Source organism: Marmota marmota, unplaced genomic scaffold, assembly GCF_001458135.2.
Source record: "Marmota marmota marmota unplaced genomic scaffold, marMar, whole genome shotgun sequence".
In the NCBI taxonomy this organism is placed as follows: Eukaryota; Metazoa; Chordata; class Mammalia; order Rodentia; family Sciuridae; genus Marmota; species Marmota marmota.
Window position 1 is genome coordinate 22,847,709 of NW_026000026.1, and position 16,689 is coordinate 22,864,397.

The following is a 16,689-nucleotide window of genomic DNA, read 5'->3' on the forward strand; positions in this document are numbered from 1 at the left end:
TTTTTTTTTTTTTTTTTTTTTTTTTGTAAATGCCCTTTATTAGGTTGAGGAAATTCCCTTCTATTCCTTATTGATTATAGTTTTTTTAATCATGAAAGTGTGTTGAATATTTTTCAAATGCTTTTCTGCATCTATTGAGAGATTGTGTGGGTTTTACCCTTTCTTCTGTTGATATGGTTACTAATTTTTTTATTCCCAAAGACTGGGTACTATTTCCCTCTGGGAATTGTAGGAAACAATAAAAATACCAAGCACTGATTGAGCAGTGGAGACTTTTATTTTTGTCCAAGAATAGAAAAAATAGGAGATAAACTCACAAATCACCTTCCTACCCCTTAAGGGTCTAGTGGGAAGTTTATAAATCTACAGTAAAAGAAATGAGGGGGAAGGGCAGGCTAATAAAGGGGAGGAATATTTATGTATTTTATTGTAATAAAGTTGAGAGATTTTTTTGCTGTCACTCTGGCCACCTTTTTAGATCTAACCAGTTTCAACCAGCTGTACTAAAGAGCAGTGTCTGCCCTTCAGGCATCCTGTCCTCAAAGACAAGCAAGATTAGGGCAAAGTAAAAATTATACAAGGCCACTCAGGCGATACAAGACTAGGATAGAATAACAATATGGTGTATTATATTAATTGATTTTTATATGTTGAACCAACCTTGCCATTTGGGGGGTAAATCCCACTTTGTCATGGTGTATAAGCCTTTTTATATGTTGCTGAATTTGGTTTGCTAGTGTTTTTAGGATTTTTTATGTGTGTACATTTTTTTTTTAATTTCAAATTATGTAAGTTTGTGAACAATTCTAAGATATTTATTTTTTTCAATATTTATTTTTTTGTTGTAGTTGGACATAATACCTTTATTTTACTTATTTTTATGTGGTGCTGAGGATCGAACCCAGGGCCTCAAACGTGCTGGGCGAACGCTCTACCACTGAGCCACAACCCCAGTCCCGTGTGTACATTTGTAAGAGATATTGGTCTGTGGTTTTATGATATCTTTGTTTGACTTTGGTATCTGGGTAATTCTGGCCCCATAGAATGAGTTGGAAAGTGTTCCTTGCTCTGCTGTGTTTTGGAAGAGTTTATGAAAAATTGATGGTAATTCTTCTTTAAATATTTTGAATAGTTTACCTGTGAAGCTGCTTGGGCTTCTGCATTTCTTGATGCATAGATGTTTATTTGTATCCTTGATCACTGATTCCTTTGCTTTACTTTTTATAGGACTATTAAGATATTCTGTTTCTTCTTGAATCAATTTTTTTTTGTAGGAATTTGTCTATTTTATCTAGATCATCTAATTTATTGGCATGTAGTTTTTCCTGTTATTTTCCATTCTCTTTTTCACCAGTTCCATTCTGATACCTATTTCCTTCTCTTTCCTTGCTTTGGGTTTAGTTTGTTCCTCTCTTCCCAGTGTCCTAAGGTAGAAGGTTGATTATTGATTTGAAGTAATTTTTTAAAGATTGTCATTAGCTATGAATTTCCCTGTAAGCATTGCTTATGTATATTATAAGTTTTGGTTTATTCATGTATCTCAGATACTTTTAAATTTCCCTTGTGATTATTTTTTTTTAATCTTATTATTTAGGACAACTTTTGAATTATCCACATATTGATGAATTTCCCATATTTCTTTCTCATTTTTAATTTCATTGTGACCAGAGAACATAATTTGTACATGATTTTATTCTGAAGAATGTTCTGTGTGTACTTGAGTAGAGGTATTCTGCTGTTGCTGCATGGAGTATTCTAAAGATGTCTTTTATTCCTAGATGATTTGTGGTGTTCAAATCTTCATTTTTTTACTGCTTTTCTGCCTAGTTGTTTATCCATTATTGAAAACAGAGTATTAAAGTATTGATTTAGTCAGCTTTTTCGCTGCTGTGATGAAAGGACCTGACCAGAACAATTTTAGAGGAAGAAAAGTTTATTTGGAGGCTCATGGTTTCAGAGGTCTCAGTCCATAGGCAGCAGATGCCATTCCTCGGGGTTCAAGGTGAGGCTGAATATGGCAGAAGAGTGTGGAGGAGGGAAGTGGTTCACATGATGATCAGGAAGTAGAGAGAGAAACTCCACTCACCAGATACAAATGTATGCCCCAAAGCCACACACCCAATGCTCCACCTCCTCCAGGTCCACCCCACCTGCCTTCAGCTGCCGCTCAGTTAATCCCATCAGGTGATTAACTCACCAACTGGGTTAATGCTCATAACCCAATCATTTCTTCTCTGAACCTTCTTGCATTGTTTCATGTGTGAGCTTTTGGGGGACACCTCCCATCCAGACCATAACAAGTATCCACCTGGCTTTGTTTTGTTTTGTTGTTTGGTATTGGGAATTAAATCTAGGGTTTATTTTTTTTACCACTTACCCACATCTTCAGCCCTTTTTATTTTTTATTTTGGGACAGTGTCTTGCTAAGTTGCTTAGGGCCTCACTAAGTTACTGAGGCTGGCCTCAAACTTGCAACCCTCCTGCCTCAGCCTCCAGAGTTGCTGGGATTACAGGTGTGCACCACTAGATCCACCTGTAATATCTGAATTGTCTCTTTGTTTTAATTCTGTTAGCTTTTTCTTCTGTACTTTGGGGCTCTACTATTATGTGCGTGTATATTTATAATATTTATATCTTCTTGATGGATTAACCCTTTTATCAGTTATAAATTATTTTTCAACAGAATGGATTTTTAAATACACATTTATTTTAAATTTTAAGCAAAATTGCATGCTCTGTTAAAAGTGTGTAAAATGAAAAATATATGCATATCATCCATAGTCCCTGGTAAAAAATCAGTGCCAATAATTTATGGTATATCTTTTGAGACCTTTTTAATAAGCATACACATGAGTGTTCTTTAACTAAAAGAAGAGTCATGGTAATAAAAAAGTTCCGTAGCTTTTCAAATATTAAGCAACATTGAATCCCAGAGATTACCTTAATCTAACTTACTCATTTATAAAAATGAGAAAGGTAAGGCTCAAATAGGGGCACTGGCATGCTCAAGTTTACATGGAAAATAAGTGGCTGAACTGGGACTAGAACCCAGGTTTTCTGACTCTGACAATAATGCTTCTTCCACTGAATCTCACCGTCTCCTGGCATAAGATTTTGTAGTACTGTGAGAGCTACTCAGGCCATGAGTTGTAGTAACAAAGATTGTTTTATAGTTTGTGCTTTGAATTAATTTTTAAGATTTTTTATTCCTTTTGTTGTTTTTGTTTTTAAATAGCTTCTTGTAGAAATTCTTATGAGGCCTACAATCTCTATCCGGGGACAGAAACTAAAAAGTAAGTATATTCATCAGGCCCTGTTCCTCATTTCCCAATGTGCCAGTATGATGGCATTTCCTTCGGATTGCTATTCTTTCTCTTCCTGTTAATAGTGAGAACATGCCTTATTAATTCAGCTGCAGTTGCTCTCTCCATCCCCAACTAAGCAACACTCTTCCTTCATTCCACACTGGATAGAAATATAGACCTGGCACTTTCAAAAACAAAACAGAAAGCATGAAAATCAAGGGGCTAAACTAATTGCATTTTTAAATTTTTTTGTACCAGGGATTGAATGCAGGGACACTTAACCTCTGAGCCACATCTCTGGCCCTTTTTATTTTTTTTATTTTGAGGCAGAGTCTCACTAAGTTGCTTAGGGCCTTGCCAAGTTGCTGAGCCTGGTTTTGAGTTTGCAATTTTCTTGCCTCAGCCTCCTGAGCCGCTGTAAACTTTTTAGTAGTTGTTTGATCCAACTTTATGTTTTTGTTTTTTTTTAATTCTTATTTCATGTATATAGCTAACCGAGAGTAAGGAATAACCTGATAATATCACTTTATTTACATTTTTGAAAAATCTATGACCTATTAGATTTTTGTTATAAAGGTCATACATGCTTTTTGTAAAAAGTTTAGTCATTACCACAGCACATATGATAAAAAGTTTTTTGGTAGTGTCTAATTTTTTAAGCTGGGTGGTGTGTATGTGGGTATTTTTCTTTTATTATTTGTGGCTTATACATGTTATAGATGTTCTTTTTAGGTATTCAGTATTTAATTTCAAAAAAGTAAGTGCATTACATTTTAAAAGCCAGAGATGACTTCAACTAACATTTGATGAATGCCCTTCTATAAGCATTCATCAAATGTTTTGTTAATTTTTTGAAGAATTTACACTTAACATAAGCCCTCATTTATGCAGTAGTGGTTAAGAAAATTCCTATTCATCTTTAATGTCTTAGTGTTGTACACTAATTCCTTCATGTTCTCTATCTTGACAGCAAGTAGCATCTTATAAGTACTTGGTGGTGCATTTGTTTATTTTCCTTATTTCCTCCCACTAGATTTATAGGGTACCATGAGGGCTGAAAATTTGTCTCTCCTTTTTTTTTTTTTTGCTACCACTATCTGTTTTAGAGTAGGTGCTAAATGAATACTTGGTTAATGCATGAATTACAACTCTTTTAAACTGGAAAGCCTAGAAATATTGAGATAGGTTGGTCTGGTGTTCCACCCTGCTCAGAAGTAACTAAATAAATAAAGCAAAAAGGCTTAAATGGGTTGAGAGGTAGTGATGAGAGATACAGAGCACCTGCATTGTCTCAAGATCTATGTGGCAACCTATCTAGTCAAGCCAGCTTAGCAGAACTGCTCATTGGAATCGCAGGGAGAATTTATGGCAGCATAGGGGAGAATTGAGACAGTGAAAAAAAGAAAAATAGAAGCAATGGCAGACAAAACACTTTTGTTTGTGTGTCAGACTTAATTTTTATGACCCCAAAACCCAGAGATAATAAAACTAAGTTTACTTTTTTGTGCTACTCTCTTGTTCTGCTCACAGAGAAATACTGAGTTCATTGGAATCAGTAGTAGGTCAGAAACGAAAAGCTAATTGCCCAACATAATTAACAACAATTAAAAAATAAACAAAACACTCAGTTGGTGAATCTTTAATAAAAAGTGGTATCCTTGTTTGCTGCTAGCAGAACTTCCAATGGAAATTTATTATAAGCAATTAAGATGCTTATACTTTGGATTCCAGTACTCCTTTTGAAAATGTATCTTGAGGAGAAAATTCAACCCAGGCTTAAAGAGGCCACACACATATATTAAGTTGCTTATTTATAGTCTATTTAAATAGCAAAACCCTCCTCAAAATTCTGGCTTTTTCTAAACAAGACACGAAGGGAAAATGGCTTCATTGAGTGATGGCACCACAGAAAATGAAATGCAAAGAATGTGGTGCAGTAATAAAATGACTGCTATATCAAACCAGAAAGCAATATACAAATTGGTTTTTAGGTTCTGATGGGCACTGTGAAAATCTTTGATAGATAGATTTTTGACAGACTGGAAGGAGATATACTAAAAGAAAAGTAATCATCTTGGAGAGAATTATTACAGTTCTTATATTCAAAAAGCATAATAATGTTATACTGTCCTTTAAGCAAGAAAAATAACCAATTATTGTGCCTTCCCTTTCAGTAAGTGATGAAATGTCCAAGGACTGCCTGAGCATCCTGTATAATACCTGTGTCTGTGTAAGTACCCCTGCCAATGGGGCACCATTTATCTCCCTACCACATCTTCAGTGGTTAACAAGGGAACGTGTGAATGGAGGTGCAGACACAGGAACTGTCTTCAGACATTTGAGAGAATTGGATTTATTTTATGTGCGCCTCAGTACCAGGATCAACAAATAGAAATATTGGGGAGGCAGAATTTTGAAGTAGTTCTTTTAGCTCTGAGTGAAATCACTCACACTAGTCAACAGTTTCTGTTGCAAATAATGTTTGTTCTCTAAATTTGGGGCTTAGACTTGACAGGCCAACTGAGGCCACTGCTCCTGCTTTTCTCTCATTCTCAGCTTTAGAGTGGCTTTCCATAGTGTTGTCTGAGGGTCAGAGGCTTTTTGATGCATGGCAGGAGAGTTTGCAGCTGTTCCCCACAGTTAATACACGATGTCCTAGATTTATTGAGGTACCAGTTTTCCAACGTGGGATTGCTTTCCAGCACCTGGAAGGAAGGCCATGCTCTTTATATTTTATGGTCACAACCTATTTACAATCCTGCTTTTTCTTCCCTTTCCCTGTGACAGACGGAAGGAGTTACAAAGCGTTTGGCAGAAAAGAATGATTTTGTGATCTTCCTGTTTACACTGATGACAAGTAAGAAGACATTCTTACAAACAGCAACCCTCATTGAAGATATTTTGGGTGTTAAAAAGGTGAGCTATGTCCTCTAGCAGGTGACTAAACAGATGGGGGAGCATATATCAGATCATCAGATTCTCAAACCTGAATGTGGCGGAGTTCCTTCAAAAGAAATTATTTCATATTCATAGTGTTAAATTACTTTTGATGTTACTTAGGTATATTCAAGTATAAAACTAGGTTATGCTGCTTATATCAGTGAGCCTTTTATGACTGTGAAACCTATATATAAATTGGAATCACACTAAGTAAGAAACTCAAAACTTCAAATTGACTTTGTGAATTTAGTGTGATGGCCAGTGTTTCTTTGCGAAGATAAAATTTCCCCTCAATAATTATCATGGTACATGTTCTTTTCAGCATATTTATACAGTTATACACTGTGTGGTAACTCTACTTTAGAACCAGTTCTATGTATTTGAATCTGCTGTGAAACCTTTATTCATTAGAGTGTGTTTCCCGTGGTGATAATGTTTGGCCTTTGCTTATTAAGTCCACCTCAATTTTTTTTAGATGCCTTCAATGATTGAGGTTGGTTAATTGCTGCTAACATAAGACACAAAAATGTAAGCACTGAAATCCTGTGTTTTGGTTATAAGGTGGACATTCAGATTATCCATAGTTTGTTTGTTTTGTGTTTTTATAATCAGCATCTGAGTGCAGTGGATCCTACCTCTCATCTTAGCTACTTGGAAGGCTGAGGCAGAAGAATCACAAGTTCTAGGCTATCCTGGACAACTTAGTGAGACCCTAATTCTAAATAAAATACAAAGGTCTGGGGATGTAGCCCAGTGTTAGATTGTTTTTGAATTCAATCCTCAGTACCATAAAAAAAATTAAAAATTAATTAAATTTAAAAATTGTGATCCAGATAAAGACAGTAAATTTAAAATTTCTCATCAAGAAGTCACAGGATACCCCCCACCCCACCCCTAAGGCCTTGTTAGAGACTCACTGTTAGAATTTTGGTGTAGTCCTTGTTAGGACTCAAGAACTTACTTCCCTAGTCCTTATCTGTTCTGAGCCTCTGTAGAGGTTTCTGTTTGGTAGATTTCTGCCCCTTAATTGCTGAGCGGGCTCCTTAAGGTTGCTATTGCAGGGAGTAGGGTACTCATGTGCATCATGGTTATCCAAGCTCTCATTTCTGTCTTTCTGCTATGCTTTTCTGAGGACTTGCTTGTCATTTCCCAGGCAGAAGTAGCACAAGTGACCCATTGTCTCTAGGAACACATTGGAGATGTGTGCAGGCCCGAAACAGGCCCTTTGTGCCCTTTGATAAAAAGGCTTTGTTATTTTCCCAGTTATTGTGTTCTCTAGCTAGTGTGTGAGAGGGGCCTTCATGGCAGAAACTCCAGACTCTTTGGCAATCTCAGCTTAGGAGGCAGTGATGGCTCCTTCATGACTTTTCCCACCTCATCCCTTATGCCCTCTTATTCATTTCTGTGCTGCCAAAAATGATGATGGATTCTATTATACTTGATGGGTATCTTGGCAAGTTTGCAAGGGGGATAGGCACCAAAAGAAAAGTGGGAAACTCAAAACCACAGACGGGAAGATATAATTGCAATTCATGCAATAAATAAAGGATTGGTATTCAGAATTTATCAAGAATTCTTACAAATCAGCCTGAAAAAGACAAGTAGCCTAGTTGAAAAATAAACAATGATATGAACAAATATCTCACAGAAGAGGAACAAGTAGGCCATAAATGAGAGAGACAATGATTAACTTCATTGATAAACATGGAAATGCAAATCCTATACTATAATGAGGGACAGAGAGAGGAAATGTTGGTGAAAATGTATATCCGTGGAAACTCTTATCTGCTGCTAATTTTTTTTTTTTACATTAGAAGAATTTATTTATATTTTTTGTTTTGTTTTATATTTGAACATGCACCTAAAGAAGCTCTATTCAGAGGGCTAAAGCATTAGTATTTTGCTCTGGGTTACTTGTAACCTGTGCCTGAACATACTGTGGGAAAGCTTAGTCTCAGAACAGTGATTCCTAGAGATGAGAGTTCTAGATTGAACTTAGAAGAGTTATGAAATTAGTGGGTTTACCAACTAAATAGAAAAGATCAAAGTGTGCCATGCAAGGGTATTGTCTGAAGATTTTTTTTCATATTTATGTATTCCCACATGTGTATTTATTAGAATGTGATGGAAAATATAATCTTATTCCTGGTTATTGTCAAAAGAGTTGGGAAACTACTGCCCTAGAAAAACTTATGTTACTTATGTGCATCAAGTAATATATGAGAACATTTGTAGCATCATTATTTCAAAACAGAACCTAAAAGAAAGTCAGTGATCCATGTCTCTTTATACAATGGAATATTATAAAGTATTATAAGTGAATGAACAGTTGCTATAGGCAACAATATAACTGAGTAATGGAAATGATTGATAGAAGCAAGTGGTAGAAGACTATAAATAATATTTGATTTTTATAAAGCTCAAAAATAAAAACAAGGGGTTGAGGTTGTGCCTCAGTGGTAAAGTGCTTGCCTAGCACATGTGAGGCACTGGGCTTGATCCTCAGCACCACAAAAATAAATGAATAAATGAACAAATAAATAAATAAATAAAGGTGTTGTGTCCATCTACAACTAAAAAATATTAAAATAAAACTAGATTCTATGTATAATAAAACATCTGACATAAGCAGAGAGATATAACAGGAAAGGCATATAGAGTATGCCTTTTTTTAATTTCAGAATATATTGTCTGTATCAAATATTAAATAAAAATTGTAAAAAGAAGTAGGGTTTGGAACTGATATGACAGTGTTAGAGGAACTAAAGAGCTGAAAGCCATGGTTTCCAATAAGACTAGCTAACATTTGTGTGTAATGACTGGAGAAAGGAGACAAAGGTGGAAGCTGCTGCTTTCGGTGCTCCCTCCACAGCAGATTCCTCTCCTCTTCTATCTCCAGAAATAGAGGGCAGTGGGATTCATGAAAACATTCAGTAATCATTAGCTTTTTAGTGCGTGTTTACTGATTTCCTTCACTGCTGTGTCTTATGCATTAGAGCTCTAGGAAAAGGTAAAATATGCCCTTCCCTCAAGGTAGTGTCACAATTATTTGGGAAATAGATGCAGAAACAAATAATTACAAGTCTGTGTTATGTGCAGTGCTAGAGAAATTCCTGATCTAGTGGAAGTTTAGTAAATCAATAGGATGAAGGATAGTAGGTATTGCCTGAGGAATACAAGACCCATTTAAAACAAGGAAAGCTCACATAGTATAAACATTTGCACATTTTTTTTTTTTTTTTTTGTCAGTACTAGGGGTTGAATGCAGTGACACTACCACTGAGCAGCCCTTTAAAAAAATTTTTTTTTTGTTGTGAGAAAGGATCTGAACTAAATTGCCCAGACTGGCTTTGCACTTGTGATCCTCCTGCCTCAGCCACCCAAGTAGTTGGGATTTAGCCTGGCAGGTTTTTTTTAAACATTTACAGTTTAAGAAAGAAAAAAAAGAAAAATAATTTAACTAAATATGAAGCATTTAAAGTCCAGAGAGCATTGCACAGGGTCTGTGGCAAGGGCTGCCCCTAAGCGAATCGCCTTAGGGCACAAGTAGCAATGTATGAGGATATGCAAGGGAGCAAGAAGATTACATTTTGAGGTAGGAAACAGAGACTGGTTGAGACCTTTTATAACAACCCTTTCCCAAGAACTACCAAAGAGTCCCAGGAGAAATACCTTCTGAAGGCACACTCCCAGTGTCATGAGGACCTCCTAATAGTCCCCACTTCTTAAAGGTTCTACCACCTTCTAATAGGACCATCCTGGAGATTAAGTTCTCAGTATATAAACCTTTGGTGAGGCACAAATCATAATCAAACTGCAGCAACTATGGCTGGGGTTGAGGCTCAGTGGTAGAGTACTTGCCTAACACATGTGAAGCACTGGGTTCTATTCTCAGCACCACATAAAAATAAATAAAATAAAGGTATTTTGCCCATCTACAACTAAAAACAAAAGCAAAACTGCAGCAGCTAGAGGTAGTAGGCTATCTATTAAAACTTATAAGTAAACATTAGTCTTGTAACTTTGAAAATATTTCTATTAAAGTCAAGAAAAAAAATGAGAATAACTGCTTTTTTGTGCTCTATGTAAATGGATATATATAAATGTACACAAAGAATACCTGTAGGAATGTTCATTGTAACATCGTATCATAGTGAAAAGTTGTACGTACCTAAATATATAAAAAGGAGAACATTTAAATTGTGGAATAAAGTGAAGAAAAATAGTTGAATCAAAGCTATTTGGATCAGTGTAGATAAACTCAGTGTTGAATCAAAAGTAAGGTATAGTATTATAATCACACTGTGCATGGAGGTCAGTAGCATATAGTTTAATGAAAATATTTATAAGACTAAAAGTGTGGGGCTGGGATTGTGGCTCAGTGGTAGAGCGCTTGCCTAGCACATGCGAGGCCCTGAGTTCGATTCTCAGCACCACATAAAAATAAAGAAAGAAAGAAAGATATTGTATCCAACTACAACTAAAAAATAAATATTTAAAAAAAAGAAGAAAAGTGTGCTCTGGGAATAACAAACACAAAGTTCAAAGCAATTGTTACTGGGGCTACAGATATAGCTTAGTGGTAGAGCACTTGCCTAGCATGTGTGAGGCCCTGGGTTCAATCCCTAGTTTAAAAAAAAGAAAGAAAAAAAATAATTTGAAATGTTATTTCTTAAAAAGAAAAAAAATCTAAGCCAGGTATTGTGGCTCAGGTACAATACCTAAGGAAGGCTAAGGAAGGAGGATCACAAGTTTGAGATCAGCCTTGGCAACCTAGTGAGACCCTGTCTCAAAAATAAAAATAAATAAAAGGGGCTGTGGATATAGCTCAGTGGTGGAATGCTTGCTTAGCATGCATGAGGCCCTGGGTACAATCCCTAGTTTAAAAAAAAAAAAAGTTTATAGCAAAAGTAGTGGTTTATGATTTATATAATATGAGTGGCAGGACTGGTTTGTTTTTGTTTGTTTGTTTTTTGTTTTTAAATAAGCAAAAATGCTTCACAAGAGCAGAAGTGGAGAATAGGAACTGTGGTACTCAAAAGGATAAATTTAACCCTTGGACTAATCCTAGGAGGATGGTTTGTCTCATTTTATAGATACCAAGGAAAGATGAGAGATACATAATTTACTTAACTTGCACAACTGCAAATTGTAGAGCTGGAATTTGACTGAGTGGTCACATTATTGAGTCCCATTTTGGAGGGAATGCACAGGGGCACATAACAATAATCTGGCACTGAGCATGGGAATTGTTTTATTTGTATCTTCTATAGGAAATGATCCGACTAGATGAAGTTCCCAACCTGAGTTCATTAGTATCCAATTTTGATCAGCAACAGCTTGCTAATTTCTGCCGGATACTGGCTGTCACCATTTCAGAGATGGATACAGGGAATGATGACAAGCACACACTTCTTGCCAAAAATGCTCAGCACAAGAAGAGTTTGAGCTTGGGGCCTTCTGCAGCTGAAATCAACCAAGGTAAAGTCTCCAACTTCTCAGAATTTTGAAATTGTAGCTTTGAGACCTTACCTAACTCATCTAGCTCTTTTAGTATCTCTAGAGATTGATGTGTGAGGGCTGTGATAATCCACTTAAAGTATGGAAATTTACACTTGTCTGTGTTTACCTCAAAAAAACCCCACTGTTTATCAAAATTACAAATATTTATACCTTTTGACCTACTAAGCCTCATCTAAACCTTTATCTTATAGATGTATTCAAAGTTATTCATCACAATGTTGTAATAACAAAAGTCCTGCCCATTGCCGTGTCGCTGGCCTGTAATTCCATCAGCTCAGGAGGCTGAGGCAGGAGGATCATGAGTTAAAAGCCAGCCTCAGCAATTTAGCGAGACCCTGTCTCTAAATAAAATATAAAAAAGGGCTGGGAATGTGGCTCAGTGGTTAGTGCCCCTGGGTTCAATCCCCAGTACCAAAACAATTAAAAATCTAGAAACAACCCAAATGTTCATCAGTAAGAGACTACTTGATTTATGTAATATTTATATAATAGAAAATTGTATAGCTTTAAAAAAGTGAAGATCTCTATGTACTAGCATAGAAAAATCTCTAAGATGTATTAATGATAAGGAAAATGCTTAACAGTATGTATAATATAATACTTTTGTATTAGGCAGGGAGGAAGACTAAGGCTACATATTTATTTGCTTACATATGATATACATAAAGAAACTAAAAGGATGCATAAGAAACCTGAAGTGGTTCCCTGCTAGGAAGTGGCTGATAATGGTGGACAGTGTCAGCATTGGCAATGGGACTTAGTATATACTTACATATGTTTGATTTAGAACTATGTGGGTATGCTAATTATTATTATTATTATTTTTTAAATTTTTTAAAGAGAGAGAGAGAGAATTTTTAATATTTATTTATTTTTAATTTTTCGGCGGACACAACATCTTTGTTTGTATGTGGTGCTGAGGATCGAACCCGGGCCGCACGCATGCCAGACGAGCGCACTACCGCTTGAGCCACATCCCCAGCCCTATTATTATTTTTTTTTATAAACCACTATTCTAACCAATATACCCCACAAATTTCTTTTTAGTAGCAAAATAACTCTATTCTATTGATAATGTATTATTCTGGTCTAAGAAGGTTTTGGGGAAACTGGGTATACATCTGGCTGTAAAATATAGATGATATATTTTTTAACTGTCTTTACAGTTCCTTTGAAAGCATTATGTTAAATGAAATAAGTCAACTCATAAAGTCAAGGGTTGTATGTTTTCTCTCATGTGGAAGCTAAAGAGAAAAATAAAAAATATGTGTTGGGGAGGGGGTATCTCATAAAAATAGTGGAGACCAGTATAATAGATGAAGGGAACCAGAGGGGAGGGAAGAGGAGAGAGAAAGAGGAGATACTGTCATATTGTGTACCTGTATAAATATGTACCAACAAATTCCACTATTTTGCATAATTATAATGTACTAATTGTTTTAAATATTTTTTTAGTTGTTCATGGACCTTTATTTTATTCATTTATTTAAATGTGGTGCTGAGAATAGAACCCATTGCCTCACACATGTGAGGCAAGTGCTCTACCGCTGAGCCACAATTCCAGACCCCTAATGTACTAATTTTTAAAAAAACTTAGCTCTTGACTGTTAGCAGATAGAAATTCAGACATCAAATTGTTGATAAACATATCACTTCATAGCATACCCTAATGTTAACATCCCCCCCCCCAAAAAAGCAAAGGTACAATAATAAAAATGTACCAGAAAACTCTGACCATCCCAAGGTAGCCCTGTGATACTTTGAATACAATACTTTGTTTCTGCATTCCAGGGCTAGCTTTGCAGAGTTGGTAAGTACTAAACAGAAGCCTTCCTTTATAATATTGAATGTGCCCTCTGTTAACTGTTAAGGCCCAGATTGTCATAACTGTGCTTTGTGGATTATTAAGGAATAAATTTTACATGTTTCAGTTATGTCATGTAAAAAACATGAGTGTGTGGACTCAGCAGACCCCAGATTAGTGTTTCCCTGCAGGTTTGCTTTGCCTTCTGTATCTATACAGATGAGGCCTCCCTTGGTCTGTTAAGTATTTCTTTCTTTTCTTTCTTTCATATAACTTTTGGAGAATTCTCATCTTAATAAGTTGTGAAATAATACTTTTAAAAATGTAAATTTTATTATGACTGAATTATACCTTAAAACTCATATAAACACACTTACATAGACATTGCTCCTGCTCTCTGGCAAACACTGAGGTAACTGCTTTACCTAGAAGTGATGAGAAAGACCTGTGTTGTATAACTTTTAAACTGAACTTCAGTTTTAAATAAACTTCAGTATTAAATACTTTTAAATGCAGGATAGGTGTATTAGCTGTGGCTACCATAATGAGATATTATAGATTGAGGGGCTTAAATAAGTTAATTTTCTCCTAGTTCTGGAAACTAGAAGTCCTAGATCAAGTGCTGTCAAGATTGGTTTCTGGCGAGGCTTTTTTTCTGTGGAGGTGGCTTGCAGATGACCACCTTCTCATTGTATCCTCTCATCTTCTTGTGGCTACAGGAGAAAGAAAATATCTATCTATCTCTTTCTCTCTATTTCTCTTTCTCTCTCTCTCTCTCTCCCCCGGGCAGATCACATTTGAAGGGGTGTATTTAGTATGCAAGAATGGGAAAATTTGGTGTTCTGAACAAAGAAACTTACAGTTATTATATTGGAGCAAAGAGATATAAGAAAAATTCAGTGAGGTACAGATTTTCATATACAACCCAAACTCTTTTTTGTTTATTTTGGGTTTTTTTTTTTTAATCCAAACAGTACAAAAGGAACAGCAGATATACAGTATAAAATTTGTCTTCTTCCTATGTAGTTTATGATGAGTCTCCTTCCAGAGATCTCTATATGAGCCAATCATGGGGTTGAGGAGGGAGGGAAAGAGATTGACTCTTTTTTGAGAGGGATGCGGGAGACCAGGGATTGAACTTAGGGGCACTTGGCCACCGAGCCACATGCGCAGCCCTATTTTGTATTTTATTTAGAGACAAGGTCTCACTGAGTTGCATTTGCTGAGGCTGGCTTTGAACTTGCTACCGTCCTGTCACAGCCTCCCAAGCCACTGAGATTACATACGTGTGCCACTGCGCCCAGCGACTCTTGTTTGTACATATGGTAGTATAAAATGTGCACCATTCTCTCTGTTTTGATTTTATCTTGCAAAACACTCCATATGTATAAAATTATGTGATTCCTTCTTTTATATATTTGCGTATATATATTTAGTTGTAGTGGACACAATACCTTCATTTCATTTATTTTTATGTGGTTATGAGGATCAAACTCAGTGCCTCACACATGCTAGGCAAGTGCTCTACCACTGAGCCACAACCTCAGCCCCTAATATTTTTTTGTTATGGGAAACTTCACATAGATAAAAAGTAGAGAAATACTGTAATGATCCCCATTTACCCATTTCCCTAACTTCAATACTTATCAACTGATGGCCTGTCTTATCTTCAGTCCCATCACTACTTTGTGGGGTTTTTGGTTTTGGTGCTGGTATTGAACTCAGGGCCTCATGTATGCTCAACACATGTTCTACCACTGAGCTACACACCCAGCCCTTTTGGATTAATGTGAAACAAATCCCCGGCATCATGTAATTTCACTTGCATGTATTTCAGTGTTTCTATAAGACAGTGTTTTGTTTTTAGACATGGTCATGCTGTGTTGCCCAGGCTGGTCTAGTTTATTAATTTTTGGTTATGTGATACATTTACATGGTTCATAAAAATCTACAATATAGATTGAAAGACAGGTGTTCACTTTAAAGTTTCTCATTAACTCTTATTCCCAATGACCTCTAATTCCCTCTGTTCAGTTTGATGGACTTTTGGGCTATTTCCTGAGGCTATTTCTTATGGCATCTATTGCTGTTAATTTCTTTTCTCTCCTTCCTGGGAGATTTAATGCATATATAAATAAATATTTAAAGGGGCTGAGTTATAGCTCAGTGGTAGAGTGCTTGCCTAGCATGGGCAAGGCATTGGGTTTGATCCTCACCACCACATTAAAAAAATAAAGTTATTAAAAATATAAAAATAAATAAATATAGACATTAGCCTCATTTTCAAGAAATTAAATGATGGTACCAGGATTTGAACCCAATATTCCTGCCATTAAAGTTTATTGTTCTCCTATACTGATCAGAATTTCTATCTTATGTGAGTGAAATGGAATTGGTAGAAACAAAGGAGATGAAATTATTGTTTCTTTCTTTATCCTTAAAAAGAATGCATGTTTCTTAGTTGGTTGGGGTTTTAATCCTGTTGTGATTACTACTAGAAGTATGAGATGTGATCTTTGAGATCTTGAGGAAAACAATAATGTTAGGGGGGAAAAAAGGTCTTTACTCGGGAGTAGCAGTTATTAAGAAGTTTTAAATGAGTGGTGTGTGCTTACAATTGTCACATTAGTTTTAAATTTTAAGTCTGAGATTTTTAAATGAATGTTCTTGAACCTTAGAAAACAAGATTGGATATAAACTGGTCACTAATATCAAAACATCTTGTATGTAAATATTCCATGTGATTCAAATCTATTATCTTTGTGGAAATTCATCACTGTGTTGTCTGTACTCTTTTATTCCTTTTTATTCTATTTAATAGTATGCGAGCTGGTTGTCCTTTGTCTGTCTCTATCCCACTAAATAAAACAATTCTTTAATTTCCTATAAAAATAGAAAAGAATGCTTGTCTTCTTTCTTCCTACTGGTAAATGTTTGTTATAGGAAAGTCAGAAATTACATATATGTAGCTGTGTGTATGTGTGTGTTGGCGGGGGGGGAGGGGCGTAATGGAGATTGAATCTGCAGCCTCATAAATGCTAAGGCAAGTGCTTTAGACCACTGAACTACATCTCCAGCTCAAGAGAACTAATTTTTAAAATTTGTTCTTTTTTATTT

The 16,689-nt window shown here is 35.8% G+C and overlaps 1 protein-coding gene across 2 annotated transcripts in view; it reads left to right on the plus strand.

Annotated features, from left to right (window-relative positions):
• Positions 1-16,689, plus strand: part of LOC107139950 (transient receptor potential cation channel subfamily C member 4 associated protein) — a 61,132-nt gene that overhangs the window by 9,627 nt on the left and 34,816 nt on the right. For both annotated transcript variants that reach the window (XM_048811077.1, XM_015482873.2), the window contains exons 3-6: positions 3,236-3,293; positions 5,480-5,535; positions 6,093-6,221; positions 11,519-11,726. In XM_048811077.1, the coding sequence (XP_048667034.1) occupies positions 3,236-3,293; positions 5,480-5,535; positions 6,093-6,221; positions 11,519-11,726 (451 nt within the window). The remainder of the gene's footprint in view (positions 1-3,235; positions 3,294-5,479; positions 5,536-6,092; positions 6,222-11,518; positions 11,727-16,689) is intronic.